The 27305-nt window shown below is 36.1% G+C and overlaps 1 protein-coding gene and 1 non-coding gene across 7 annotated transcripts in view; one reads left to right on the top strand and one right to left on the bottom strand.

The window, feature by feature from the left end:
- Ncoa3 (nuclear receptor coactivator 3) overlaps positions 1 to 27305 on the top strand; it is a 121201-nt gene that overhangs the window by 72130 nt on the left and 21766 nt on the right. For 5 of the 6 annotated variants that reach the window (XM_071609012.1, XM_071609011.1, XM_071609009.1 and 2 more), the window contains exons 3-12: positions 8196 to 8265; positions 16923 to 17006; positions 17868 to 18040; positions 18754 to 18854; positions 20266 to 20440; positions 21373 to 21561; positions 21726 to 21827; positions 25290 to 25430; positions 25730 to 25877; positions 26913 to 27304. In XM_071609012.1, the coding sequence (XP_071465113.1) occupies positions 16924 to 17006; positions 17868 to 18040; positions 18754 to 18854; positions 20266 to 20440; positions 21373 to 21561; positions 21726 to 21827; positions 25290 to 25430; positions 25730 to 25877; positions 26913 to 27304 (1504 nt within the window). In that variant the 5' untranslated portion in view covers positions 8196 to 8265; position 16923. The remainder of the gene's footprint in view (positions 1 to 8195; positions 8266 to 16922; positions 17007 to 17867; positions 18041 to 18753; positions 18855 to 20265; positions 20441 to 21372; positions 21562 to 21725; positions 21828 to 25289; positions 25431 to 25729; positions 25878 to 26912; position 27305) is intronic. The other variant, XM_027954376.2, reaches the window with a different exon arrangement.
- LOC114107072 (U6 spliceosomal RNA) lies at positions 23999 to 24104 on the bottom strand. The gene has a single exon (XR_003585283.2). It is a non-coding gene; the product is annotated as a U6 spliceosomal RNA (small nuclear RNA).

The raw sequence follows: 27305 nt of genomic DNA, 5'->3' as shown, positions 1-27305 counted from the left end.
CATTTGAAATATAAGAAGCCTGACTCCCTTTTCATTTTCCTTTTGGCATTTGAAAAGCCATTTTCTTAAGAATGATGTATATAAACTTGGGCAAGTTAAATCACCAGTGTCTTTACATTAAAAAAAAAAAAATCACAGAGCATCAACTACAAACATTCACATGAATTTTCAAGGAAGAAATAGTTTTTAGTCACTTGTGACCCAAGTGCCCTTTTTAATAAGAGTTTTTCTGTTTCTACAAATTCTTTTGACGGAGAAATACACATTTATTAGAGAGGTTTAAAGAAAATATTTGGACTTGGCCGAGCAGCATGTGCCTGTAGACCTAGCTACTTGGAAGGCTGAGGCGGGAGGATCACTTAGGCCTGTGAGTTTGAGACGTCAACATAGTAAGGTGCTGTCTCAAATAAAAGAAAGAAAGAAAGAAAGAAAAAAAAAAAACCTCTTGAAGTGTCTGCATAAGAACAGTTCAGTACCACTACCAAATCTTTAACTGTGGATCTTAACATTTGTTGAGGTTTCACTTTACCTTCCAAAACTCAGATTGAAATGTAATTGCCATTGTGACAGTATTAAGAAGTGGGACCTTTAGAAAATAATTAGGCAGTGGATTAATGTGTTATCATAAGATTGTGTTAGTTGTTAAGGAGTGGGCCCTTGTTAAAAAGAGTAAGTTCTGCCTGCTTGCCTCTTGCTTTGCACACTGCATGTTTTCTCCCAGAGAATGATGCAGCATGAAGCCCCTCACTGGATGCTACCATCATGCTCTTGGACTTCCTGTCTTTCAGAGCCAGAAGCCAAATCACATCTCTATTCTTTTATGAATTATCCAGTCTCAGGTATTCTGTTACAGCAGAAAAAGAACTAAGGACAGCATCTTGGTACTTCTTTTAGGTACTGAGGGTTAGACAGCATGCTTCAGTTATTCAGCTAATTTAGAAATTAAAAAACACAAGTAATTCATTTCCTTAATTCATCTAGGTTATAGACTTTGTTGCTTTATAGTTAGCAGCAAAAATCTGCTTTTTAAATAACTATTCTATTTGTCTTAATAGTCATAGATTATTAAGGAAGCCATTTTTCAAGTTAGCTCTGTTTTTGTTTGTTTGTTTTTTTGGTACCTGGGAAAGAACCTGGTGGTGCTTAACCAGTGAACCATATCCCCTGTCAAGGGAGCTATTTTTTAAGAGCCCACCCTTTGTCGGATACTGAGATACTTTTTGTGAATATGTTTTTTAATCCTTTCAATAATTGTCAGGTGTTGGTATGTCCATTTTAAGGAATATGAACTTGAAGTTCAGAAATGTAAATTTGGTAAGATCATGCCGGAGCGCAAATTATCTCTGAAATCTGTCTTTGAAGTTTCCCCCTCATGCTTCATTTGTTTGATCAATTTTCTTAGCTGATTCACTAATTGTGTGTGTTTTCATTTTGCCTGGAATTAACTTTATTATAGAAAGTTTTGGTTTCAAACAAATATCCCATGCAAATCAAATCTATTCAGAGTTGATCATGTGGGCAGTGCACTATCTTTTTTTTGGATAACAGAGATTGAACCCAGGTCTTCCTACAATGTTAGATAAATGCTCTATCTCTGAGCACATCCCCAGGCATTTTTAAATAATTTATTTTAATTTTGGGACTGGGTTTTGCTAACTTGCCCAGCCTTGCCTTAAACTTGCAATGCTGGCTTAGCCTCCCAAGTAGTTGGGATTATAGATATGCATCTCTGCCCCCAGCTATTATTTATCATTTATGTAAATTTACAAAATTTTCTGCATTCACTTTTTATTTTTCTTTTTTAATGTTCATCAGTTTTTTTTTTCTCATTAAGGATCATGAACATTTATTTTAAAACTCACTTGAAGATTTTATTTTATTGAGTATTAAATTTGTTTTCTCATATTGATGACTTTCTTGCCTTGGCTGTCTTTTTTTAGTTTAGTTTTTAAATACACCTTGGAATTTTAGTTTATGGTTTGCATTTTCAGTGGGAAGTTAACTTTTCCTTTCTGTCACTTTTGCCTCCATATTTATTGCCTTTGTGCTTTCTGTTTTCTATTTTGATTTCTGTCTATGAGCCTTTTTTTTTTTCTTTTTTTTTTTTATTAAGCATTGCTTTTGGTTCTGTTATTTTGTGCATGATTTGATTTCCTGACCACCTTTGCTTGTCTCTGGTCCTGAAGCTCATTAGGTTCAGAGAGTTGGCCAATCCATTGCTTTAGGGTTTGCTTTGTGTCTTAGTCCAAAGACATGTCATGTTTGAGCATTTCGGTGTCTTCTAAGTTAATAAAATATGTACATTTTGTGATTATTATATTCAGAGCAAGGTGTGAGGGTGTTGTTGGTTGAAAGTATTAATTCACTGTGTCATTTTATTGAGAAACCCCCTGTTCTTTGGGTCTCATGTGGCTTGGGCATATATAGGCCTGCAGAGATTACACACTAAAATAGTTATTAAATGGACATGTAGAGGAACTTGGGAGAAAACACTAGTTTCAACCTCTCAACCCCAATCTTAAATCTGTCTAGTACAATGGTTCTCAAAGTGTAGTTCAGGGATTCCTGGGAGTCCCTGAGAACCTGTTTGGGAGTTCACATGGTTAAAACTGGTTTCATAGTAATACTAATATGTTATTTCCCATTTTTATACTGTTGATGTTTACATTGGTGCTGCAAAACAATGATGCATAAAGCTACTGGCACCTTAGCATGAATCAGGGTTACTACCCTGATTGCTACTGAATGGTAGCACCAGACTCTACTAGTATGTAACTCCTTTATTGCCATGCACAACTTCACAATTAAGAATTGTCTTTGATGGGGGTAGAGGGTGGGGTGGGGTGAGTTTGTGGCTCAGTGGCAGAGTGCTTGCCTTGTACATGGGAGGCACTGCGTTTGATCCCCAGTACCACTTAAAATAAACAAAATAAAGGTATTGTGTCCATCTATAACTTAAAAATGTTTTTTAAAATTGTTTTTGATGAAGTAGCAAAATTTGTTAATTTCTTTTAAATTTTGACCCTTGAGTACTATTTTTTTAAAAAATATTCTGTTATGAATGGGAAATGTGCACAAAGTACTTCTGCCTGCTGAAGTTGATTATTATCTTGATGAAGAGCACTTGGGCAGTTGTTATGAGTTGAACTAACCATATTTTTCATGGAATATAGTTATATTAGAAAGAATGACAGCTTTTTAAAATTTTTTTTCCTCTCAAAGTTAGGTGTTTGGCCGACTATGTCTTAAAGTTGAGGTGAACCTGTCACTTAAGGAAAACATCTGATGGTATTGGTTGCTGTATATGACATTTGAGCCTTCAAGTAAAAAGCTGTTATATTGATAAACTTAAGTCTGCTACCATCAGTACGACAGTATCTCATTTCTTAAAAATTTTTCTGATGAAATGGGTTTTAAAGTTAATGAATGTGGGTTTAAAAAAATCTGTATAATAAAATGTATCAGAATTTCAAAGATCTGTTTCACTGAATTTACCAATATTGCCTAAATGATGAACTGTTTGCTATTACAGAATCATGCTTGGGTAAAAGATCTGTTGAGAGTGCAGGTTAGGTCAGTGTATTTTATTTTATTTATTTAGCTTTTTAGGTCAGTGTATTCTAATGTAACATCATGAAAGTTCATTCATATAATTTCAGATTTCACTTTGCAACTGTAGGGAACCAGAATATACCACCTCAAAATATATCTTGGCACAAAGATTATTTTGAGATACAATCTAGTAAAAGCTCTGAAATGAGGCACTTACTCTATTAGAACTCCTTTTGTAAGAACTTCTTCCTCAAGATCAGGAAGAGCAGGATGACTAAATCACTGAAGTTATCAATGGAGAAGGCACTGACTTAACAGACCGTAACTAGTGTTGACTATGTTTTTCCCTGGTTGCCTTCCCATAACTATTTTCCCCTCATACCTTCTTTCTTTCTTTCACTCCAGTTCTCAATGACCCTTTAAAAAAGATTTCTTTTTTTCCCTCTGGGTATCTCCCATGTATGCATCGGGTTTGCATGTTAAGAACTTGTTTTTTTTTTTTTTTTTAAATTGATCTGTCTTTTCTTACAGTGATCTTTTCTAGCTAAGAACTTAGGATAGAGGGAAATGTCTTTCTTTTCCTACTTGGTTAACCTTTAAGAAATTACTGCTTGCTTGGGTGCAGGGGCACATGCCTATAATCCCAGCTACTCAGGAAGCTGAGGCAGGAGGATTGTAGGTTCAAGACTAGTGACCTCCCAGTCTTAAACACAGGCTGGGGATATAGCTTCTTGGTAGTGCACTTACTTAGCATGTGCAAAGCCCTGGGTCCAATCCCCAGTACTGCCCAAATAAACAAACAAAACTACCCAGTACCTCAAAACAGACATAAAACTACCATGTGTGAAGTTTTAGTGTAATATTAAGGGAAAATATTCATAATTATTTGTGAAAGGCTATTAAAATATTCTTTCCTTTAACCAGCATGTCTGTGTGAGGCTGAATTTTCTTCATAGCTTTATTCATAATAACATTGAAACAATAAATGTCTTCTGTTAATAGAAGCATATGCTGGGCAGAAATTTAAAACAGTGCCATTTCTTGAATTTTTTGGTTTCAGAAAAATTGTTTGTCACAAAAACTGTTGGTATGTAATAGGCTTTAAAAATTAATATTTCAAATGTTTCTAAGTTTTAATTTCAAATATGGTAAATATTGGTAGATATAACCCCATAGGAAAGCTCTTAAGACTCCCAGTTTTATTAAAAATATATTTTTAGTTGTAGATGGACATAATACATCTGTCTGTCTGCCTGTCTATTTTTATGTGATGCGGAGGATCAAACCCAGTGCCTCACATTCAGTAGGCAAGTGCTCTACCACTGAGCTACAGCCCCAGCCCCAGGACTCCCAGGTTTTAAGAGGTAAAGAAATCCCAAGACAAAAAGCTTGAGCACACTGATGTAGTGAATTTGGCTGGAATGCTTGAAGTATCTGAATTAAGTCTTTTACTTTGCTCTGTCTGTGCAGCAGCACAGCCCAGTTTCTGTTTCAGCTGCTTCTGTTCTGTTTTGCTGAAACATGAAGGAGACCTGAGCTAACCAATGAGGTCTGGCCAGTTTCAAGGACAATTTAGTTGTCATCAACCTTACACTTTATCTTTTAGTAGTAAACTGCAGATTTACATCAGAGATAAAGAAATTTGAACAGCTGTATAAGGCTTGTATCTGTTACTTAGCTGTTCAAATTCCTTAATCTCTGATGTAAATCTGCAGTTTACTACTAAAAGATGTAGTGCTTTTGCTTTCTTGGGACATGGTCTTTGATCCTCTCACCTCAACCTCCTGAGTAGCTGGGACTGTATACATGCATGACCAAGCCTGGCTGTTGTTCCTGCCTTTGAATCATAGATCAGCTACTGCTTTTTATTAATCTCCTTTGGTAGTACATAATATAGTATATGACTGCACACTAACTAGTTTGATCCCTGACACTGGGTCATTAGCTCCTTGAAAGCAAAAAGCTTTGTCTGTTATGATCAACATTACAGACACGTAAAATGGGGAATGCTTTTTTCTTTGTTTATGTGGATAATACCCAAATATGTTGAAGAGTGTTGAAGACCACTCTTAAGATATTTGCTGAAGTGGGTTTTGGTTTTAACCAGTTCTGCATGACTTCACAGAAGTTGAGTAATGTGCCTTTCATGCTATTCTTCAGTATTGTTTATTTTTTCTTACCTAAAATTATCGTGACCTTAGAGATACAGATTTTTAGCTCCACACAGTATATAGAAATAACTGGGCGAGGTTGTTGAACTTAAGTTCTGATAACTTTTAACTTTTCTACCAACTCTACCTCACCCTTCAACAAATAAATGACACCACAAAGGTTTTCTTTTTGTTATATATGCTCTCATGGATTATTTGTTGTTGTCATCCTGAGATGGATAATGATTTTAGAAATTTATTTATTTATTCATTCATCTCTTTAGTTATTTGTTTAGTGCTGGGGATGAACCCAGGGCATTACACATGCTAGAAAAGTTCTCTGCCACTGAGCTACATCCTGGCCCTTTTTGAGACTAAATCGCACCATGTTGCCCAGCCTGGCCTTGAACTTGTGAACTCCTGCCCCAGTCTCCCAGGTAGCAGAAACTACAGGTGTGTCTTCCAGGCTTGGCTTACTTTTTAATTAAAAATTTTTACTGGTACATGGAAACAAAAATTATCCCTAATAGTGGGGTAACAAGATGATTCTGTATATTGCATAGAGTTTAAATCAGGTCAGATATACCTGTCTCCTTTCTCTCTCTCACCACCCTACAACCTCCCCCCCCCCCCTTTGCCCAGGCTGGCCTTGAACTTGAAATCCTCTTGCCTCAGTCTCTTTAGTAGTTGGGATTATAGGTGTGTACCACAATGCGTGGCTCTTACTTGAGAGTAAAATCATTTGAAATTCTTTAGCTTTTTTTTTTTTTTAAGTATTTTTTTTTTAGTTGTAGATGGCCACGATTCATTCATTCATTCATACTGAGGATCAAACTCAGTGCTTCACACGTTCATTGAGCTACAGCCCCAGCCCATCCTTATAGCTTTTTGAAATGAATAGTACCTTATTGTTATCTGTAGTCTTAGAGACTTATTTGAAAAGGTAAATTCTGTTACTAGCATGTATCTTCTAGGGATATGGAAACATTGTTTTAAAAGAATGGTTCTGCCCGGGTGTGGTGGTGCATGCCTATAATTCCAGCAGCTTGGAAGGCTGAGGTAGGAGGATTGGGAGTGCAAAGCTAGCCTCAGCAAAATGTGAGGCACTAAGCAACTCAGTGATACCCTGTCTTCAAATAAAATACAAAATAGGTTTGGAGATGTGGCTCAGTGGTCAAGTGCCCCTGAGTTCAAACCCCTGTAAACGCCCCCCTCCCCCATGGTTCTGTTGAAGTTATTTAAAGTAATTTAAAGTAATAGTGGAATTATAATCATTGAACAATAAGAAGTTGTGAGGTCACAGGGGAAGAAAAGGACGAGGCCACAGTCAGAAGTAAAGATGATGACCTATTCAGGAAATCTTATGAGTCAGATTTGTTGAGTCCTGTTGCTAGAGTTGGAAATCTCAATCCCCAACCTCTTTGCTTTTATAGAGGAGGAAGTTTACCCAAAATGTACTTTTCCATGATACATCTTACTCCTTTTCCCACCTTCAGTACTTTATCATTGAAAAATAACTCAGTGTTTTATCAATTAAATCTCCACATTGTTAATTATAATGTCAGTGTCAAGGTAAACCCACGTAGTTTCTTTATATTTTTGGATGTTGGTGGACAGGGCCAACTTTATAATGCAGGGCAAAGTGTGTTCTACTTTGTTCTTTTCTCTACAGGTTCTGCCTTTGCCTTTGATTAGTTCCCTGTTGTTACCATTTACCTTCCTTATTTTCCTAGTGCCATCTACTGTATCAGCTTCGCTGTTCCCGACTGTTAGGTTACCAGGTAGCTAACGTAACTCTTCAGTTCTAATTTCCCTCCCCACCCTGCCACCCCCCGTGTTGTCTTCTGTGAGGCACATTAAAAAAACTGATTAGAAGACAGTGGGGCATGTGGTATATCATCAGTTTTACTTTTATTGCTTATTAATTGAATTTATATCAGATTTTATTTCTGCTTTGTGCTAATATCCTACTCACATTCCCACTGTTACTCTTTAACCAACCCTTTGGAACTTACCTTAATGGGGCTAAAATCTTTGATTTTTGTTTTATTTCTCTCTTTGCTACTTATGTTTTTATTATGGGTCAGAGGAAGAACCTTAGATATAAATAATATAGTGATATTTATGTCTGTCAAAGAAAAGTTAAAACACAAATTCAGAGGTAAAAAGAGATCATTAAAATGAGAAAGCCACCAAAACCCCACAGTGTGTACTGTATCTGGAGTACCTGGAGAGTCTCTTCAGAATCCTCTAAAATGTGCCTGTTTATTCTTTAATTATACCTATTTATCGTAAGAACACATACTTAATATTTTTGATTTATTCTGTTTTCATGGTTGTATGTTAGCTCCTGTCTACCATTCACCACATTATTTCAGTGAGAAAATGTTTTGAATCTGGTTAGCTATTTGTAAGTTGAAGATAGCCTGAATAGTTCTGGTTACTTTGTTATTTGTCTGAGTCTTTTCTTTCTTTTAATATTTATTTTTTTAGTTTTCGGTGGACATAACATCTTTGTTTGTATATGGTGCTGAGGATCGAACCTGGGCCGCACGCATGCCAGGTGAGCGCGCTACCGCTTGAGCCACATCCCCAGCCCTGTCTGAGTCTTTTCAATTGGGATATTTATAGCTATTTGTTCTTCAAATGAGAGTAGTATCAATGTTGCTAAATGGGCATCTTTGTTCTTGGTGTCCTGTACTTTTGTGGAGAATCACAGTATTCCCCACACCAATTGTTTGCTATGTGTTGCTTCTTAGCCTCCCAGTAAACATGAATATGTAAGATGTGATTATCCCCAGTTTTTACAAGTGGTAAGCTTTTTACAGGTGATGAGAGTTTACCTTTAGTGAAGCGATGAAATTGAGATTTATTTCTCAAGTTTGATCCCAAAAAAGCCTCATTGTCTTTATTGTATCGTAGTAAGTCAGCTGAAGGATTCAGACCCTTGATTGAGTTTTATAGGTAGCTTGAAGCCACTATATTCTTGGAATGGGAAGACCTAAGTGAAAAATAACAATTCCGAAAGAAGAAACTTTCTACAAAGTATTTACTTACTTCCTCTCTATAAACCTTCTCTGTATTTTTGGAAGATGAGGAGTTGGTCAAAAGTATTGCTGATGGGAAGGAAATGGAGAAACTGGAGGTGGAAAAAGGAACAACGGAAATGGTGTTAGTAAAAAAGAGGAGTTTTGCAATAAACAAGAGTCTTATATAAAAGCATTTTACTGGTAGAACTTACAATATAGGAAGTAGAGACAGAAAAATGAATAGAAATAGTGTAGTATATAAAATGTTACAATGTAAGTATAAAAGCTGTGCTGTGGCACACACCTGTAATTGTGGCAACCTGGGAGGCTGGGACAGGAAGACTATAAGTTCAAAGCCAGCCTGGGCAACTTAGATCCTGTGTCAAAATTTAAAAAAGGACTTGGGATGCAGAGCTCAGTTAGCATGTGCAAGCCCCTGAATTCAAATCCCAGTACAAACAAAACAAAACACAAAAACATCAGGATGAAAAAAAGAGAAAACTTTCTCTAACCAGAAGAGTTAGGGATGGTTTCACCAAAGTTGGCAGTGGAGTTTGATTTTAGAGGCAGGATATTCTAAATGGAAGAGGGATATAGGAGAAGTTTAAAAAGAAATTAATAACTTAAGATTACAAATAAAGTAGGAAATGTTTCTGTAATCATCCTTTGCTAGAAACTTTTAGGCTTGTGAGGCTACTAATGATGGTGGTGATGAGGATGAAGTATAGCTGACAATAAGATGTTGAAAATGAAACTCATGAAGCTCAGATTTAGTTCTGTATGGGAGATAGATTCAGTGTATTAAATTATAGAATCAAATGTAACCTTTAAAACAAGAGTTACACAGCTAGTTAGTATGCTGTCAGGAGAGGATTATCAATTTAGATGGAATTGGCTTGCTTAACTCCCTCTGCACAGAATATATCTGTGAACTTCAACTCTGTTGCTCACGTGGAGGTTGAGAAGTCTCCTGGCAACAAGCTTCCAGTTGCAGCTAACACCTGCGTTGGCTAATTGGTATGCCCATTTCTGGTACTAGAGCCTCTGGGGAGTTTGTGTTTGAATTCAACTTTGTCAGGTTGAAACCAGAACAAAATTGTGAAGGAGCACTGGAGTCAGCCTGTTGATTAAGAATGAAAAGGAGAGGCGTACAGAGAGAGGAGAGAGAATGTGACCTTCCGCATTAAACAGTCAATTTACATTCAGGTGCTTTTCAGTTTAATTCATATATTAAAAATAATAGGACATTTTACTTTATTTTCCTTGCTAGCCCCTTTCCCCACATGTTGGCAATAAACTAAAGGTAAGAGGAAAAGAAATTACCAGGATCCAAGGTTATACCATTTTCTTGTATATGTGTCTGCAAAGATAGTTTATTATAGAAACCAGGTGTATAGTTCTTCTGTTTTTTGAAGGCTGTAGATTAGTAGGTTTTCTCTTGGCTGTCTTTCTGTGTTTTTTTTTTCATTTTAACACGTACCAAATTTGTTTATATGGTTTTCTTTTCAGTTAGCTTGAGAGTTCTAGCAGTTTGTGGTGTCACTCATCTTTGATCCTGGGCATGCAAGTGTTTGAGCTGAGAGGGAATTAAATTGAAAAATGAATTCATTAGGTGGTTTATACTTTATTCCAGAAACATAATAAATTATCAGTAATAGAAGCAAAGGATATTGCCAGATTGTTGTTCTGGGGTAGTAGGGATCGAACTCAGGAGTGCTTTACCACTGATTTATATCCCCAATCCTCTTTATTTTGAGACAGGATCTTGATATATTGCCAAGGCTTGTCTAAAACTTTGAGATTCTCCTGCTTCAACTTCCTTGGTTGTGGGATTACAGGTGTTTACCATCACCCCTGACTGAGGATTTTTTTTTTTTTTTTTTTGGTATTAGGGATTGAATTCAGGGGCACTTGCCCACTGAGCCACATCCCCAGCCCTATTTTGTATTTAATTTAGAGACAGGGTCTCACTGAGTTGCTTAGTGCCTTGCTTTTGCTGAGGCTGGCTTTGAACTCATGATCCTCCTGTCTCAGCCTCCCAAACTGCTAGGATTACAGGTGTGCACCACTGCCACCGTACTCGACTGCAGATTGTTTTTATCTGAAACTTAGGCCTCTCTTTACTCTCCTGCTGTCTCTTCATGACTTTTTTCCTTCTTACCATGGTTAAAAGGAGCTTCTTTGAACATATCATCCAATTGATGAGGCAGCTTGCATAGTGGCTCCATGTTTATGGATTTATGTCCTTCTTGTCTCCCTCTGCCCCTTAAGCATGTATGGGTTATATTTATCTTTGGTTCTTCCCTTCACAGTGCCAGTTTTCTTGGACCTGTAAACATTTTTTAGTATGGTCAACAGACAGGGAAGAAAAAATCCACATTTGATATTTTGGAAGAAATAATCTTGCAGGATTAAGCCCTTAGATTACCTAGTGTTGCCTATTGAATTGTCTGAGAAGGAGTGCCAATTAGAAACTTGAATTTTGGGTAGAGCCTTTATGAATGAATGAATGTCTCAAATTCTTCCCAGGAGTGCTCACTGCCCGCCCGCCCCCCCCCCCCCCCCCCCCCCCAATTGACTTGAGCATTCTCAAACTTTTCATAGCATTTCAAGCAGTTTTCAGTAAATCAATTCAAATCCACAGCTGTTGTTTGGAAATTTCCTTAAGTTACTGTGATTCTCAGGAGACACCCAGAAACTCTCCCTAATTAAGGTACTTAATCATACCTTATATAAGTCAGACAGGCAAACCCGATGGATAAACTAAACTACTCATGGAATAGTCAACAGTTCTTGGCCCCAGCATTTAATTTTACAAACCCAGAACAACAATACTTGACAGGCTATTTTTGGGTATAGTTTTTGCTTGTCTGATCTCAAATTTTCTTGTGTAGCCACTGACTGTTCATTTCAAATGGAAATAGGGGTTGTGGATAATGTTAGACTACCACAGAGCTCAGTTTACCCAGTGACTTGGGGAGCAATGATTAGGGTTAGGTTAAGGGGATGGAGAGAATAGCAGCATTAGTGACTGCTGACCTGACCTCTGACCCTTATGCTGCATGTCCCTAAATTGTGCATGTTATAGTTTTTCAGTGTTCTTATTGACGAGCTAAGAAATTTGTGGCAAACTGGTTAGAGACAGTATGATTCAGTGGTATAAGTAAATAAGTGGTGGGGAATAAAATGCCCCAGAAACATTTGATAACATTTTGTTGGTAATGAAGTCTGAAAAAAGGATTGGGGATATATGTAAGTCAATAGTAGAGCCCTTGTATAGAAGAACAAGGCCCTGAGTTCAGTTCCCATACCTGCAAAGACAAAAAACAAGTCTGAAAAAAATACCGCAGTCCTAGCTCTGCCATCCAACATCCCTGTGGGATCTTGTGAAAAGTTATTTAGCCATTTCCTTCTCTGTAAAATGGAATGATAACATATGCCTTGGAGAGCCATTGTGAGTAACATAACTGAATGTTACTCACATACGTTATCATGTGAGATGCTTAACACCACGATGCCACAGAAATGATCGCCTTCCTTCTTTTTATTAACTTAGGAAAAGCATAATATTTAGTTGGTCTCTTTGCCAATTTGGATTTACTGGATAGCCTATCTCTTACTCTTTTGGCGCTGCATCACTTTTCTTAGGTTCCTAAAATAACTTTTTACTCAGAGTAAAAAATTCAGAGTGGACATTGGTATTGTTGATGAAGATCTTTTTCTTTTGGATAAGGAGTACTTCCTGTCCATCTGACTAGTGAAAAATTCTACCTAGTTGAAGATTCTTAGTCATTTTAAATTTTATCATGGATATGCTTCTGGTTTTTCTGAATAATATAGAAAACAGATGAGATTGAATTTTTATAGCATTGAAAGATACTCTAAATTACTATTCTATATTTAAAGTAATTACATAAAATATCTTAAATGTAATCCTAGATTCAAGTGTGTATTGTTGCATTAGTGCACTTGATTAGTATAGCACAGGACTCTTCAGTAGAAGTGTTTCAGACAAAATAATGGTGAGAATGGCTTAAGGATCTGTTCACATTGAAAGACTGAGTTTGTTTTTGATTCTGATTCAATGAAAAGTTCTCTAGTTCTTTTCTATACTGTAGAGTCAAGGGCTTAAAAAGATCTTTGTGATTTGATTGTGGTCTATCTGGAAGTGCATTAGTGGCAACTTTCCATTTTAACAGTATATTGGGGGAATCTCTTGATTGTAAACTTCAAAATAATATTTATGTATATTACACAGGCAAGTTTATGTTGTATTAATTTCTGTTCAACTGTGTAAGCCTTAATCTTTTTTTCTTTCTGTGATACTGGGGTTGAATATAGGGCCTCACACATGCTAGGCAGGTGCTGTTCCATTGAGCTGCACTCTGACTCTTTTAATTTTTGAGACAGAATCTCGGTAAGTTGCCAAACTGGCCTTATACTTGTGTTCCTCCTGCCTCGGTCCCCCAAATAGCTGGGATTCTAGGCATACACCTTCATGCCCTGTAGATAATCTAGTCTTATAATCAAGTATGCTGTGAAATTCTTGTGTTATATTATTTCTCCTTTGAAGATGGAGTGTTCCAATTTCATATATCCTCCAAACTAATTTAAGATGTAAAATAAGAATGTAAGCTATCTGGTTACGATCTGCAATTCTTAACCTTTAGAACTTCAGGGTTCTGGTACATGCTACGCCCTCTCTGTCATTCCTTTCTTTACTACTGACTGAAAATGGACGAGACTTAGTGTTTGTATGCTGGGCGCTTACCTTTTTACTTTAAAAAAGGATTCTCTACCAAGTTAGAAGGTGTACGCTCTTAGAAGCAGACATGCCTGGCAAGTAAAACAAATGCTTATTTATAATTTTTGTTTGTTTGTTTATAACTAAGATCAAATAGAGAACTGGACATAAAAGTGCCAGTCATTTGTCCTGGCACTTTTATTATTGAATATATTAAAATTATTATTTTTTTTGGGGGAAGAAATACTTTATTTCTCATGTTGGCCATTTTCTTTAGTTTAATGATTTTGGAGATATATTTGCTCTACTTTGAATTTTGCTGTACAGTAGTGTGTCATTCCCTCTTAGACATTGTGGTTCTATGTAACTGAACGCTGAATGTACCAAGATTTGTCCATGTCCGACAAAACTTTGTCAAATCTTTTCCTAAAAGAATGAAATAGGAGAAATATAATGTGTCTTAAATAATTATACTGTCCATGTTTGGGTATACATCTTTACCATGTTTTACCAGGATTTTTGTATTAGCACTTTTCTAGATAATTACCTGTGTTCCTAGGCGTTGTTGAACTCAGTGAGAGTAAGTTGGTAGTACAGAGACTGCAGAGGGTTATGTGTACCTTGTAGCTTTTTTTTTTTTTTTTAAAAGAGAATTTTAATATTTATTATTTAGTTTTTCGGCGGACACAACATCTTTGTTTGTATGTGGTGCTGAGCATCGAACCCGGGTCACACGCATGCCAGGCGAGCGTGCTACCGCTTGAGCCACATCCCCAGCCCTGTAGCTTGTTTGTTTATCTGCCAAGGTCAAGAGAAAGAGCCTTTTGTATCTACAGACATAGTAGACATTTCTAGGTTTCTCAATATGCATTTAAACATTGACTTAGCACCAATGACATGTGCATTTCTGGTTTTGACTGATAATATGATAATTCCATATTGAGATTATCCTGGTGTAAATTCTCTGTTGAAAATTAAGTTTAAAGTAATAGGATTGCATTGAATGATTTTAAGATTAAAGTGAAAGAAATTCTGAAATATGGTAGGTTAAATGTTTATTCAGTATTTATTCAATGCATTCATTGAACACTTATTATATGCTAGGCACATTACACTATACTGAGGATTCAGCTTATATTTCATAGCAAAGTATAAGGCATAATATTGAAAATATAGATTAGTTTTCAAGTTAATGTTACTGATCACTGAATAGTTTCTTCCACTCAGTTTTTGAGATTTAGCTTATGTTTGTCACCAGAGTAGGAAAATACTATATAGAATGTAGACTAAATTGTATTTTAAAATAAAGAGATGTTATTACTCATTGGATGGTTTGCCATTCAATTTAAAGATAACTTTCGAATGACCCAGATGAAAATCCAATTGATATGTAGCTAGATCAATCTATTTTTGTACTTAGGAATCATTGCTCTTTTTAAATATGAAAAGTAGAAAATCAAACCTGAACATACTTTAAAACTTTTGCTTTCAATTTTGCTTATTTCCCAATAACAAAGTTACAAGGAAAAGAAAAATGCAGTGGCTTTGTAATTTCTCTCCTCTACCCCCAAGATTGACCCAGTGCCAATTTTTCGCTCTAATCCCTTCCACTCATTCTTCCCCTTCCTGGTTTTTACTTATAATACCTCCTCCACCACCTGAAGGCCATTTGCATACATAATGGCCTATTGAGCCTAAATATAAGAATATTGATACTCTTCAATAACCATAGTTCATATGTCAACATCAGTAAATTTAATATTGATAGAATACCTTTATTTATTGTCCACATTGTAATTTGTCAATTAACTCAGTTATGTATGTTTTAGAATTTTTTCCCTACAGTACAGGATCCATTCTAGGATCAAATATTATATTTAATGGTTGTTTCTCTCTAGATTCTTTTAATCTGGATAGTTTATATAGAGTATCTTTTGTGACAATGACCTTTTATTTTGACATTGATAGTTTTGAAAATACAGTACTCCTGAGATTGTGTGTTCCAAGTATGCTTTAAAAATCATATTGAGCCACATTTTTTTGGGGGAATACTATTAATTAAGGTTATTTTATTTCTCTTCTTGACTTAGATTTATGTCAGGGAGAAAAAACACCCCAGCATATCTTTAAAATACTTGTCAGCTTTTATATTTTACTACCAAAATTAGAGCGTGGAATTTAGTCTATATTTAATTTATACAAAGTGAATATGTAAAATAATGCTATAGTCTAGAATTCCTGAGTAATCGTGATTAGGGTTGTTTTTAAAGCTACATATTTTAGGTTTGATTGGCATCTTGTCCCTGCATTTTTTGTCTTCTTTTCTGGTAGTATTTTGCCACCTAGTGGTCGTGCATGTCAGTCAGGATATGTCTTATGGACCCAACTGAATGCCAGATACATCCTAACATTTAAAAAAAATAAATGAATAAATTAAAAATAAATAAATAAATAAATTAGAAAGTTTGAACTTTATTGGTGACATGGAATTCTTTTTTTTTTTTAAACCTAAAATTGAACCTAGGTACTGAGGTACATCCCTAGTCTTTTTTATTTTGAGATAGTCTAAGTCATTGAGGCTGATATGAAATTTGTGTTTCTCTGCCTCAGCCTCCTGAGGTACCAGGTGTGCACCCTGCACTTGAGGACTTGGAATTAAAGAACAGTGCTTATCCTATCATAAACGAGTTTAGTATACATGAAATTCTTAGTAAATGAAGACTTAGTATATATCTTAAATTATAATCCACTGAGTGTTAAAAATTCATTGTTCTTTTTCAATAAAAATACTTTTTATCTTTATCTTAGAAAAATGTTTTAGTAGAGTTTTCAGTCAGTCGGTATTAAAATAATTGTTACTGTGTGATTTAGTGTCAAAACATTTCCCCCGCCCCATGGTTTTACTGTTTTCCTACTTCTTTCTAAGCAGAATGTAGGGGAGTTTTACAATGTTGTTTATATAGTCCAGGCTTATTCTAATTTAATAGAAGAAAAACACATTAGATGATAAATATTAATGAAATGATTGAAGGAAAAATGCCAAAATAGGCTGAATAATTTAGGTTTATCATTTGAAGAGTTCTTATCAAATCACAAGAACTATTTGTGCTTTCCACTGGGGTATAAATAAAATACAGAATTTTATCAATATTAGGGTTGGCAGTCTTGTGTTACTAAACATGAATAAAATGCCTTATACTCTGAAGTATTTAATATGCACATTTTAAACAGGGCCTGAAACATTTCTGTCTTGAGATTGGATGTTCTGCATAATTAATGTGAAAGATGAATTTTGAGGTTTTTAATTATACTGATTTATGATAAAGAATATTGAGAAAGTATTTCTGAATGATAGCATGCAATTACAATGACATTTTCCCGAGAAATGGATATTTTATAATGCTTTTATTTGTCGTCATTCTTTCTTCGTCACTAATGTATAATCAGGATGAGCGGGTTAGGAGAAAATTTGGATCCACTGGCCAGTGACTCACGAAAACGCAAATTGCCATGTGATACTCCAGGACAGGGGTAGGTGATTTATTTCTAGATGTTTCTCCACAGTCCTTCCCTTCTCCCCTCTGTTTTGTTTAGTTTACCATTTCAACTTTGATTTACATTCTCTCATTAGATTAAAATTTTTTTCTTAAATGTGATTTTGCTTTATATCAAGTGCAGTGAAGACGAGGTGTGGACATCTTTATGATGTGAAGGAATCAAAGATTCACATCAGAGGAATCACTGATTCAGACAGAAGGCAGAATGTTATTTTAATAGTCTGTTACTTTAAAAAGAATTTCTGGATGTACGGTATAGGAGTTAGGAATAGGTGACTGTATTATAAGTAAGAATCTTTGGTATCCTTTAAGAATATGTTGTAAGTTTCATATTTTGGCATTTAAAGGTTACATTACTTTCTTTTTCTTGAATGAAATTAGAAGCTTAACAAAATCAGAACTAAAATACTGTAATCTGTGTAGTGCTGCTCTGTAATTTTTAAAATATTTGCCAAAGCTAATGTTAACTTCAAAGTAATAGTTGAAAAAATAAAAAAATCTGTAATTCATAAAGCTTCATCATTAATAATAAGTGCCTGTTTTTGTTATTATCTGTTAGTTGTTTACCTCTACAAGGTAAAGATTGCTCCTGCCTTCCAGGTGAGGGAACTGAGGCTTGCTCTTCCCAAGGCCACCTGGCTAATAAAAAGGTGCAATTGAATTTAGCTTTGCATGAAATTCTACTGTGTTGTGCTACTTCTTCATTAACAATGATTTTATAGTTCCTGTTGGCTGAGTTTAGTTCCTTTACACTTGAAAGTAATGGTGTGTGGGGGTTGTCTCTGCTTACAGCTCTTATGGCAGGTGTGACATGGCTTTCCTCCTCTCTTGTTAGTCTTACCTGCAGTGGTGAAAAGTGGAGACGAGAGCAGGAGAGTAAATATATTGAAGAATTGGCTGAACTGATATCTGCAAATCTTAGTGATATTGACAATTTCAACGTCAAACCAGATAAATGTGCAATTTTAAAGGAAACAGTAAGACAGATACGTCAAATAAAAGAGCAAGGTAATACAAAGTAAGAAAAACTCTAAAGTCTTTGGAAGGAGTTTGTGCTGTGTTGATTTTTGTGTATGGGTGGGTGCAGAGGACAGAACCCAGGGCCTTTTGCAAGCCCCAGCCCCTGTATTTGCTGTGTTGCTACTTTTTTTGGGGGGGGGGGGGCGGCACTACAAATGATTGAGGCTAGAGAGTACGATAATGGACAAGTAACTTAGCTTTTTTTAGGAAATAGTTAACAGAGAATTGGAAGGCCAGCGTCGCTATTAAAAGTTAACTGCATGGGGGTTTAGGTTGTGGTTCAGGGGTAGAGCAGTCGCCTAGCACTAGTAAGGCACTGGGTTTGATCCTCAGCACCACATAAAAATAAATAAAGGTATTGTGTCCATCTACGACTAATTAAAAAAAAAAAAGTTAACGTCATTTCAGGAAGCCAATGGCTAGTACTAGTGGAAGAAAATTTAGGTATCTTCTGCTTTCCTGAGTAAATATGAAGTTTAATATTTTAAATTGTGGCATTTTCTTATCAGGAAATATTCTGTATATATATACATATATATATACATACATATACACACACACATATATATGTATATATGTAAATAATGTGGGCATGCCTTGTGTGTGCACGCGTGCGTGTGTTTTCTGAGAACCGTTTGAAGGTAGATTTAATCTATAGCTGATATCTGTGCTATGCATAGTGCTGCCTTCTGTCTTTCCAGGAAAAGCTATTTCCAGTGATGATGATGTTCAGAAAGCGGATGTATCTTCTACAGGACAAGGTGTTATTGATAAAGACTCTTTAGGACCACTTTTACTTCAGGTAAATATAAAATATATTGCACTTTGGTTATAACATAAAGTAAAAAAGATAAAAAAAGAAAATTTTGGTTAGGAAATGAGAACATGTAGAAAACATTTCTTTCTGTGAGAACAGAAATCAATGTTCAGAATATAATAGTAAAAATTACAATGTAACATAGCTCAGAAGGTCCTGTCCCCTTAATAAAAATGGAGTTGCAAACTGATATAAAACACACACACAAACACACAGAAGTAGGAGAGAAATGGTAACCGTAATTTCACAAAGTATTTTATAGAGGCAATATTTGCATGTATTTTAGCTTAGTCTTGTGCATTTTTGTATATTTGATCATATGGCATACAGTTTTTATTTTTCACTTTTTTTTTTTTTTTTTGTACTGCTGGGGATTGAACCCAGGGCCTCATGCCTGCTGGGCAAATGCTTTAAAACGGAGTTGACAACCCCAGCCTTCAGGTTCCATATTCTTGATAAATCTATAACATTTAAAATATGCACTGTTTTTTAAGTAGTTGTCTTAGATCTGATTACTCTTTTAACACAGAGTGCTTTACTTCAAGGCAGATCCCTTCATCAAGTTTACTTGTCATCTTGTTTTCAGCTAGTTTGTTCCAGCTGCTTTTTATCTGCTCAAGTTTTTGTTTCCTCTCTGTAAGTTTTTATTAAGGAATAGTATGTTAGTTTCTGTGGTATGATTTGATATCAAATGGAAGAGAGGAAGGAACGAAGGATGATTTTTCTCTTTTAAAAGCTCCTTTGAAAATGCAGTTCTTAAAAAAATAGGTTATACATTAATTGAGATTTATGTGGATACTACTTATCTTTTTTCCTCCCAAATTATTCTTTTTACTCTTCATAAGTCCTGTAGTAATGTTGTTAATGTTAATAGAAATGGTGGCTTATGCTTGTTTGTAGTTATTGTTACCCCCCGCCCCCCCCCCCCCCATATCTTTGCAAGTTCTACTTAGTAATAAGGCTGTTGTCTAAGTCTTGTAAGGCTACCAAAACAGAAGTTCACAGACTGGGAGGCTTAAACAGCTGAAATTTATTCTTGCAGTTTTGGATGCTGGAAGTCCAAGATAAAGGTGTTAGCAGGATGGGTTTCTCCTAAGTCCTCTCTCCTTTGTTTGTCACTGTGTCTTCATGTGACCTTTTCTTTTTGTGTGTATCCTTGGTATTTTCTTCCTCTCTCCTTATAAGGACACCAGTCATATGGGATTAGGATCCCACCCTTATGACCTCTTTATTCTTAATTACCCCCCCCACCCCCCCCCCACCCCGCCTTAAAAGCCTTATCTCAAAACAGTCACACTGAGGGCAAGGACTTCAGCATATGAATTTTGAGGGGATACAGTTTGGTCTATAATAGGTATTAACATATTAATTAATAGGTATTAACATCCCATTTTAGGCATTGGATGGTTTCCTGTTCGTGGTGAATCGAGATGGAAACATTGTATTTGTGTCAGAAAATGTCACACAATACCTGCAATATAAACAGGAGGACTTGGTTAACACAAGTGTGTATAATATTTTGCATGAAGAAGATAGAAAGGATTTTCTTAAAAACTTACCAAAATCTACAGGTAGGCTCTTAATGTGATTTTCTAAATATTTAAACAATTTTAAAAAAATGATTTCTAAGAAAATTGAATATACTTTTTAGAAATGTAGGGATTAGAGGTAAGTGGTTAATTAAGTTTTTAGATATGGTCTCAGTAAATTTCATGGGGTCAAAACATACAGTGAGGGGCTGGGGTTGTGGCTCAGCAGTAGAGCACTCGCCTAGCACGTGCAAGGCCCTGGGTTCGATCCTCAGCACCACATACAAAAAAATAAATAAATGAAATAAAGGTATTGTGTCTGATTACAACTAAAAAATAAACATTAAAAAATATACAGTGATATTTCTGTTGAAGTTGAAATTATTCAAATGTTTTTTATCTTACCATTCTAAAATGTTAGCATAGGCATTACCATGGAAAATATATGTAATGAGAAAACATAGTTGAAATTTTTTTTTGGGGGGGGGGGGGGAGACAGAGTCTTGCTATGTTGCTCTGATTGACCTTAACCTGGTGGGCTCAAGTGAATCCTCCAGAGTAGCTGGGATTATAGGTCTGCACCATCATGCCTGGTTTATCACTTGAATCCCTTTTTTCTTTCTTTTGTGTTTTTCTCTTGTTTTCCTCCTTTCTCCCCTTCCTTCCATTTATTCCCCCCTTCCTTCTTCTTCTTTTCCTTTTTTAAAAAATATTTTTAGTTATTTCTTGTTTAGTGATTTTATTTTTTTAATTTATTCTTTTATGTGGTGTTGAGGATTGAACCCTGTACTTCACACATGCTAGGCAAGCGCTCTACAACTGAGCTGCACCCTAGCCCCTTTCCTTTCCATTTTGAATCCAGGGTCTTGTGCATGCTAGGTAAGCACTCTGCTACCCATAGCATGAATTCTTGATGATACTCTTGGATTGAGTTTTTAGATTTTTAAAAAGTTATTTCCACTTATTTTCCAAAGTTAATGGAGTTTCCTGGACAAGTGAAACACAGAGACAAAAAAGCCATACATTTAATTGCCGTATGTTGATGAAAACAACACACGATATTCTGGAAGACATGACTACCAGTCCTGAAATGCGCCAGAGATACGAAACAATGCAGTGCTTTGCCTTGTCTCAGCCACGAGCTATGATGGAGGAGGGGGAAGGTAAGAGCAATCAGATTTATGATATTTATGAAACACAGCAGCAAACTTGGAGCATATGGCTTCCATTGCTGTAACTTCATACTGTAGTTCATGTCCTTGTTCACCTGCAATAGATATGTCCCAAAATAAATAGAATCCTTATTTGATCATATTTTTGATTGTAGATTTGCAGTCCTGTATGATCTGTGTGGCTCGTCGCATTACTACAGGAGAAAGAGCATTTCAGTCAAATCCTGAGAGCTTTATTACTAGACATGATCTTTCAGGTAAAACTGTGCGTGTGTGTGTTTTGTATGTTTTCATTTTGGAAATTGTTAAAAAGTTAACTTAGTCTACATTATCATTTTAATGCTTATATCCTCCTCTATGATGAATTAAAAAAAATTTTTTTAGTTGTAGATAGACAAAATATTTTTATTTACTTCTTTTATATGGTGCTGAGGATTGAACCCAGTGCCTCACACATGCGAGGCAGGTGCTCTAGCACTGAGCCACAACCGCAGCCCCGTGATGGATGTTTTAAGTATATTATATCCTGTGTTTCTTACATAGACCTAAGGGAATTAATTTCACTAAAACTCTTGGCATTTGTGTTGAATCTATTTGTCACTTAAAATCCCCCCCACCCAAAAAAAAAAAATTAAAAAGCAAAAGTAGGGGCATCTGGCTTTTTCTCCAAGTAACAAGTTTTTTTGGTACCCCCAGCCCTATTTTGTATTTTGTTTAGAGACCGGGTCTCACTGAGTTGCTTAGTGCTTCCATGTTGCTGAGGCTGGCTTTGAATGCGCAATCCTCCTGAGCCACTGAGATTATTGGTGTGCACCACTGTGCCCAGCTCCAAATAGCATTTTGTTCCATAAGTTAGTATTTCTTTAGCTTCAAAAGCATGTATTAAAAGAAAGAAGTTTTCAAAAGTACAGGTAATTTAATGAGAGTTACTATTACTATATAATTATTGGCATCAAAATGAGCTGCAATCTTTTTGTGTGTGTGTGTGTGTGTGTGTGTGTGTGTGTGGGTACTGAGGATTGAACTTAAGGACACTTCATCACTGAGCTAAATCCTTAGTCCATTTTATTTTTTATTTTAAGGCAGGGTCTTGCTAATTTGTTTAGGGCTTCACTAAGTTGCTGAGGCTATCCTTGAGTTTGAAATCCTTCTGCCTTAGCCTCTAGAGTTGCTGAGATTATAGGTTTGTTCCACTGCCTGGTTGAGCTGCAGTCTTGGTCTGCCATTTTTTTTGAATGTGGGAATTGAGAGTTAAAGACATTACTGTTGAGAAGGTACATTGGGGAACTTAAACATGGTAGAAATATTACTTGTGTTCATCTTCAGGGTTGCTCTTGTGACCATTTAACCTCTAAGCATGATGTGAAGTGTTTGTCATACCTGCATCATCTCAGAGATTGGAAATGGAAGTCTGGTGATATAGGTGATGTGTTTGGGTTATTGTCCAAGATCATGGCTAATAAGAGAATTTGCACTGTGTCTGCTTGACTTAAAAGTCTATAGTTTTGGCTTTGTGTAACACTGATTTTATACACCGATTGTGAACCCTCAATAAATGATTTAATTAAGTGGAGTAGTTTAAACAAAGCATAGCTCTGGCTATTATAGGGGTGTGTGTGTGTGTGTGTATGTATCATATATCTGTGTACACACATGTAATGCATATATCATATTTTATAAATTTAGTTATTTTTACAGTCACTTGATCTTCTTATGTCATGCCCAGTTGTCTTGAGGATGCTTGGTATTGATTATCACAAGTGAAAGAAGTAGCAAAAATGAAATTTGTGTTTTGAATTGTCAGTTTGTTTACATCAATGGATATTAATTTATATTGGAAAAATTTCTCTGTATTTACTTGCCTTCTAATAAATATGGTAACAGGCATTTTTGTGTTATTTTAGAGTGGGCCTTTCTCTACACTTCTTAGGATTTGGCAGATTTAATTTTCTCTCTAAATAACTTAGTAGCATCTTTAAAAAATTATCTAGTGCTTTCTTTTATTATAAAAGCAAAATACGTTTATTATAAAAATTAGAAATCACCAAACAATAAAATCAAGTCCTTTTGTCTGGATAATATTATTTAGAACTGAGAGTCATCTTTGCAAATTTATAATTGGTGCCTTCCAGTTACTCTGTGTTTTACAGCAGGTTTGTTGGCGCTCAACAATTTTTTTTTTTTTTTTAAAACCTATAGAGATATTTTCTCCTCTGTCCCTGATGTGTTTCATTCAGTAAACTCTTTCTGAGCTTCTATTTTATGTTTGATATGTGTCTCAGGGCTAAATTCAGAGGAAGTGGTTGAGGACAGATCTTTCCTATTTTATGTACACAAGGCACAGTTATTTACTGTTCCCTGTAATGTATTTGATCTTTCTTCAGAGTTGTGTCTCCTCCATCCCTTTGCACTAATAAGATCTTTTTAAAAAAATATGGAATGCTTCACAAATTTGAATGTTATCCTCACACAGGGGCCACCTAATCTTCTCTGTGTCGTTGCAACTTTAATACAAGTGCTGCCAGAGCAAGCACAAGATTTTTTAGTCACCATTAAAACTCTGAATTTTAAGAATAGGGAGTGTAGTTCAGTAGTAGAGCCTAGCATGCTCAAGGCCTTGGGTTTGATTCCCAGATTCTTGGACTGCTGGTTTTATTTTTGTTAGCTCATTTTGCATTAGTACCTTTCTCCCCTCTAGTAGCTTTCCCAGAACTACCTTTCGCTATGAATTTCTGTGAGTTTTCTCAGTTTAAACTTGGTTTTCTTCAGCATGTTTTCTATTACACATACAGAGAGAATGAATCAACGGAACAGTTTGGAATCAACTTATTAAGTACTTCTTACAAGTATTTGTACCTCTTTAGTCATGATTTCCACATTTTTAGGATTTGTAGTCATACGGTGGTGAATGTAAGAGGTCTCCTTGTTCTGATTATTGCATTTTTTGGTAAAACCTGCACAGAATAGATAGGCAGGTATAGGTAGTCTTGACATCAACATGAGGTTCAATCATAGTCTTCCAATTTTTGACCATGGAACACATTTTTTTCTTGACCAAGATCCATGTCATGGAAGTTGATCACCCGTTTTTTGCTCTGGACATCCTGGGTAATTAGTTTGAATTGTTTAAATGCAACTTTATTGTTCTGCAGATTTATTAAGGTTTATTCTCCTTGAGAGCTTCCATACCCTCTCTAGACACTTACCATCTTCCCCTTACCTTGATGTATTTGCCAAACTGGAAGCTCCTCAAATCTTTTGTTTTTAGAACACACCCCACCTCCCTTGTGGAATCAGTGGAAGTGGTTGAAATTTCCAGTCCTGTAATCACTTTGTCCTGTTAGTGACCAGCCCCAATCCAAGGCTATCTAGGAGTACTATATTAAATCACCTTATTAGAATAGATGCAGATGATCAGAGAGACTCCTTATGAATCATTAAAATGTTCATAAAGACTCTTAGTAAGAAATTCAAGGATTTTAGGAGTTTTGCATCAGGAACAGGATCAAGACAAATATATTATCATACTCCACAGCAGAATGTGTAGATCCATGTGAGAGTATCCTGTAGGACCATGCTCTTAAGGAGAAAAGATGCATAACAGAAACTTGGACCAGAGAAAATAAAGATCTTGTATTTCATTCTTTAATGCTAATCAATGGCTAGGCAGTGGTAAATACTTGTGGGTGGGATTTAAAACTTTATTTTTTGTATAATAGGGAAGGTGGTCAATATAGACACAAATTCACTGAGATCCTCCATGAGGCCTGGTTTTGAAGATATAATCCGAAGGTGTATCCAGAGATTTTTCAGTCTTAATGATGGCCAGTCATGGTCCCAGAAACGTCACTATCAAGAAGGTAAAGACATTTGGGGCTGATTCTTGGTCTCGTCATTATGTTAGGTATATGTAAAGCACTACACATGCACCATGGCGGTCATCTTGTGGGCGTGGGGGAGAGAAGTGATCCTTGAACATACTTAGATTTTGTTGTTAATTTTACTAGAGTTGTTACATACACAGAGGTTAACCTGGAAAAAACCTCTTTCACTGGTTTAAAACCCTTTGCATTGAGATATACAATTCCTTCCTCTCTTCTCCTTATGTGTACTTGTTTTGCCAACTGTAGTTAGTAGTAATAGTATATTTTTCCTACAGCTTATATTCATGGCCACGCGGAAACCCCAGTGTATCGATTCTCGTTGGCTGATGGAACTATAGTGACTGCACAAACAAAAAGCAAGCTCTTTCGGAATCCTGTGACAAATGACCGTCATGGCTTTGTCTCAACCCACTTTCTTCAGAGGTAATGATGAATTACTGTGTATTTGCATGTTAAATGCAACCATGTTTTCAGGGTGATTTATTATTACTGTAAGAAGAGTAGAAATTTAATGAGAGAAAAAGCAGGCAGGCTGTTGAATTTGGTGAGGTGAGTTAGATTCGTAGATTCTATTTCCTTTAGGGTTATATGTTATGTAAAAATGAGTATTTAAAAAATTTGTTATTTTTATTATTTTTAGGTATACATACAGTAGAATGTATTTTGACACATTATACATATGTGTAGTATCCCATTCTAAAAATGAGTATTTGTTTACTAATTAAATACTTCCTAGTCAGAAGTAGGGTGGGAAGGCTGGTGCATAAAAGCACATAAAACCCGATTACCTCTGATTACCTTTCTTTTTTTTTCTCTCTTTTTTGGGTACCAGGGGTACTTGAGCACTGAGCCACATCCCCAGCCCTATTTTGTAGTTTAGAGACAGGGTCTCACTGAGTTGCTTAGCACCTTGCAATTGCTGAGGCTGGGTTTGATCTTGCAATTCTCCTGTCACAGTCTCCTGAGCCGCTGGGATTACAGTCGTGTGCCACCGTGCTCCGCTGATTACCTTTCATTTCTAAGATAATATATTACATTGCTTTTAAGAAATGAATTTAAAATTGGAAGGTACACTTTAAGAATAAAGGATAATGACTACTGATGTTGTTAACCTTCCTGTGTTGTTCATTTATTATTATCTTGAGCAGTTTGCAAGTATTTCCAGGTAAACTCTGGATATGTAGCAACTCTAGTAAAGCCTCTGAGGTTGCAATTAACATAGCTGTTGCTTCCTCACAGTGGTATGGTGCTATCATTTATTTAGACTCTTTGGCTTATTAAAAAATATATTACTAGGTTAATTTGTGACCAGTGTCTAAATTGGATTTGTCACCAGCTATAGAGTGGTGCCTAAAAGAAGTTATGTTCCTGGACACTTTTCTTCCCCTAAATCTTACTCAGGGCTTCAATGCATGCCTGTACTTTTTAGTAAAAGTTTGATATTCTGTTTCTTTGCAGAGAACAGAATGGGTATAGACCAAACCCAAATCCTGTGGGACAAGGCATTAGACCTCCTGTAGCTGGATGCAACAGTTCAGTAGGAGGCATGAATATGTCACCAAACCAAGGATTACAGATGCTGAGCAGCAGGGCTTACGGCTTGACAGACCCCAGTGCCACAGGGCAGATAAGTGGAATGAGGTATGGGGCTTCCGGTAACATAGCCTCATTGACCCCTGGGCCAGGCGTGCAGTCACCATCTTCCTACCAGAATAATAACTATGGGCTCAATATGGGTAGCCCCCCACATGGCAGTCCAGGTCTTGGCTCCAACCAGCAGAGCATCATGATTTCTCCTCGAAATCGTGGGAGCCCGAAGATGGCGTCACACCAGTTTTCTCCTGTTGCAGG

This window comes from Marmota flaviventris, chromosome 2 (assembly GCF_047511675.1).
Source record: "Marmota flaviventris isolate mMarFla1 chromosome 2, mMarFla1.hap1, whole genome shotgun sequence".
NCBI classification, from domain to species: domain Eukaryota; kingdom Metazoa; phylum Chordata; class Mammalia; order Rodentia; family Sciuridae; genus Marmota; species Marmota flaviventris.
This window is presented reverse-complemented; position numbering and strand designations above follow the sequence as displayed.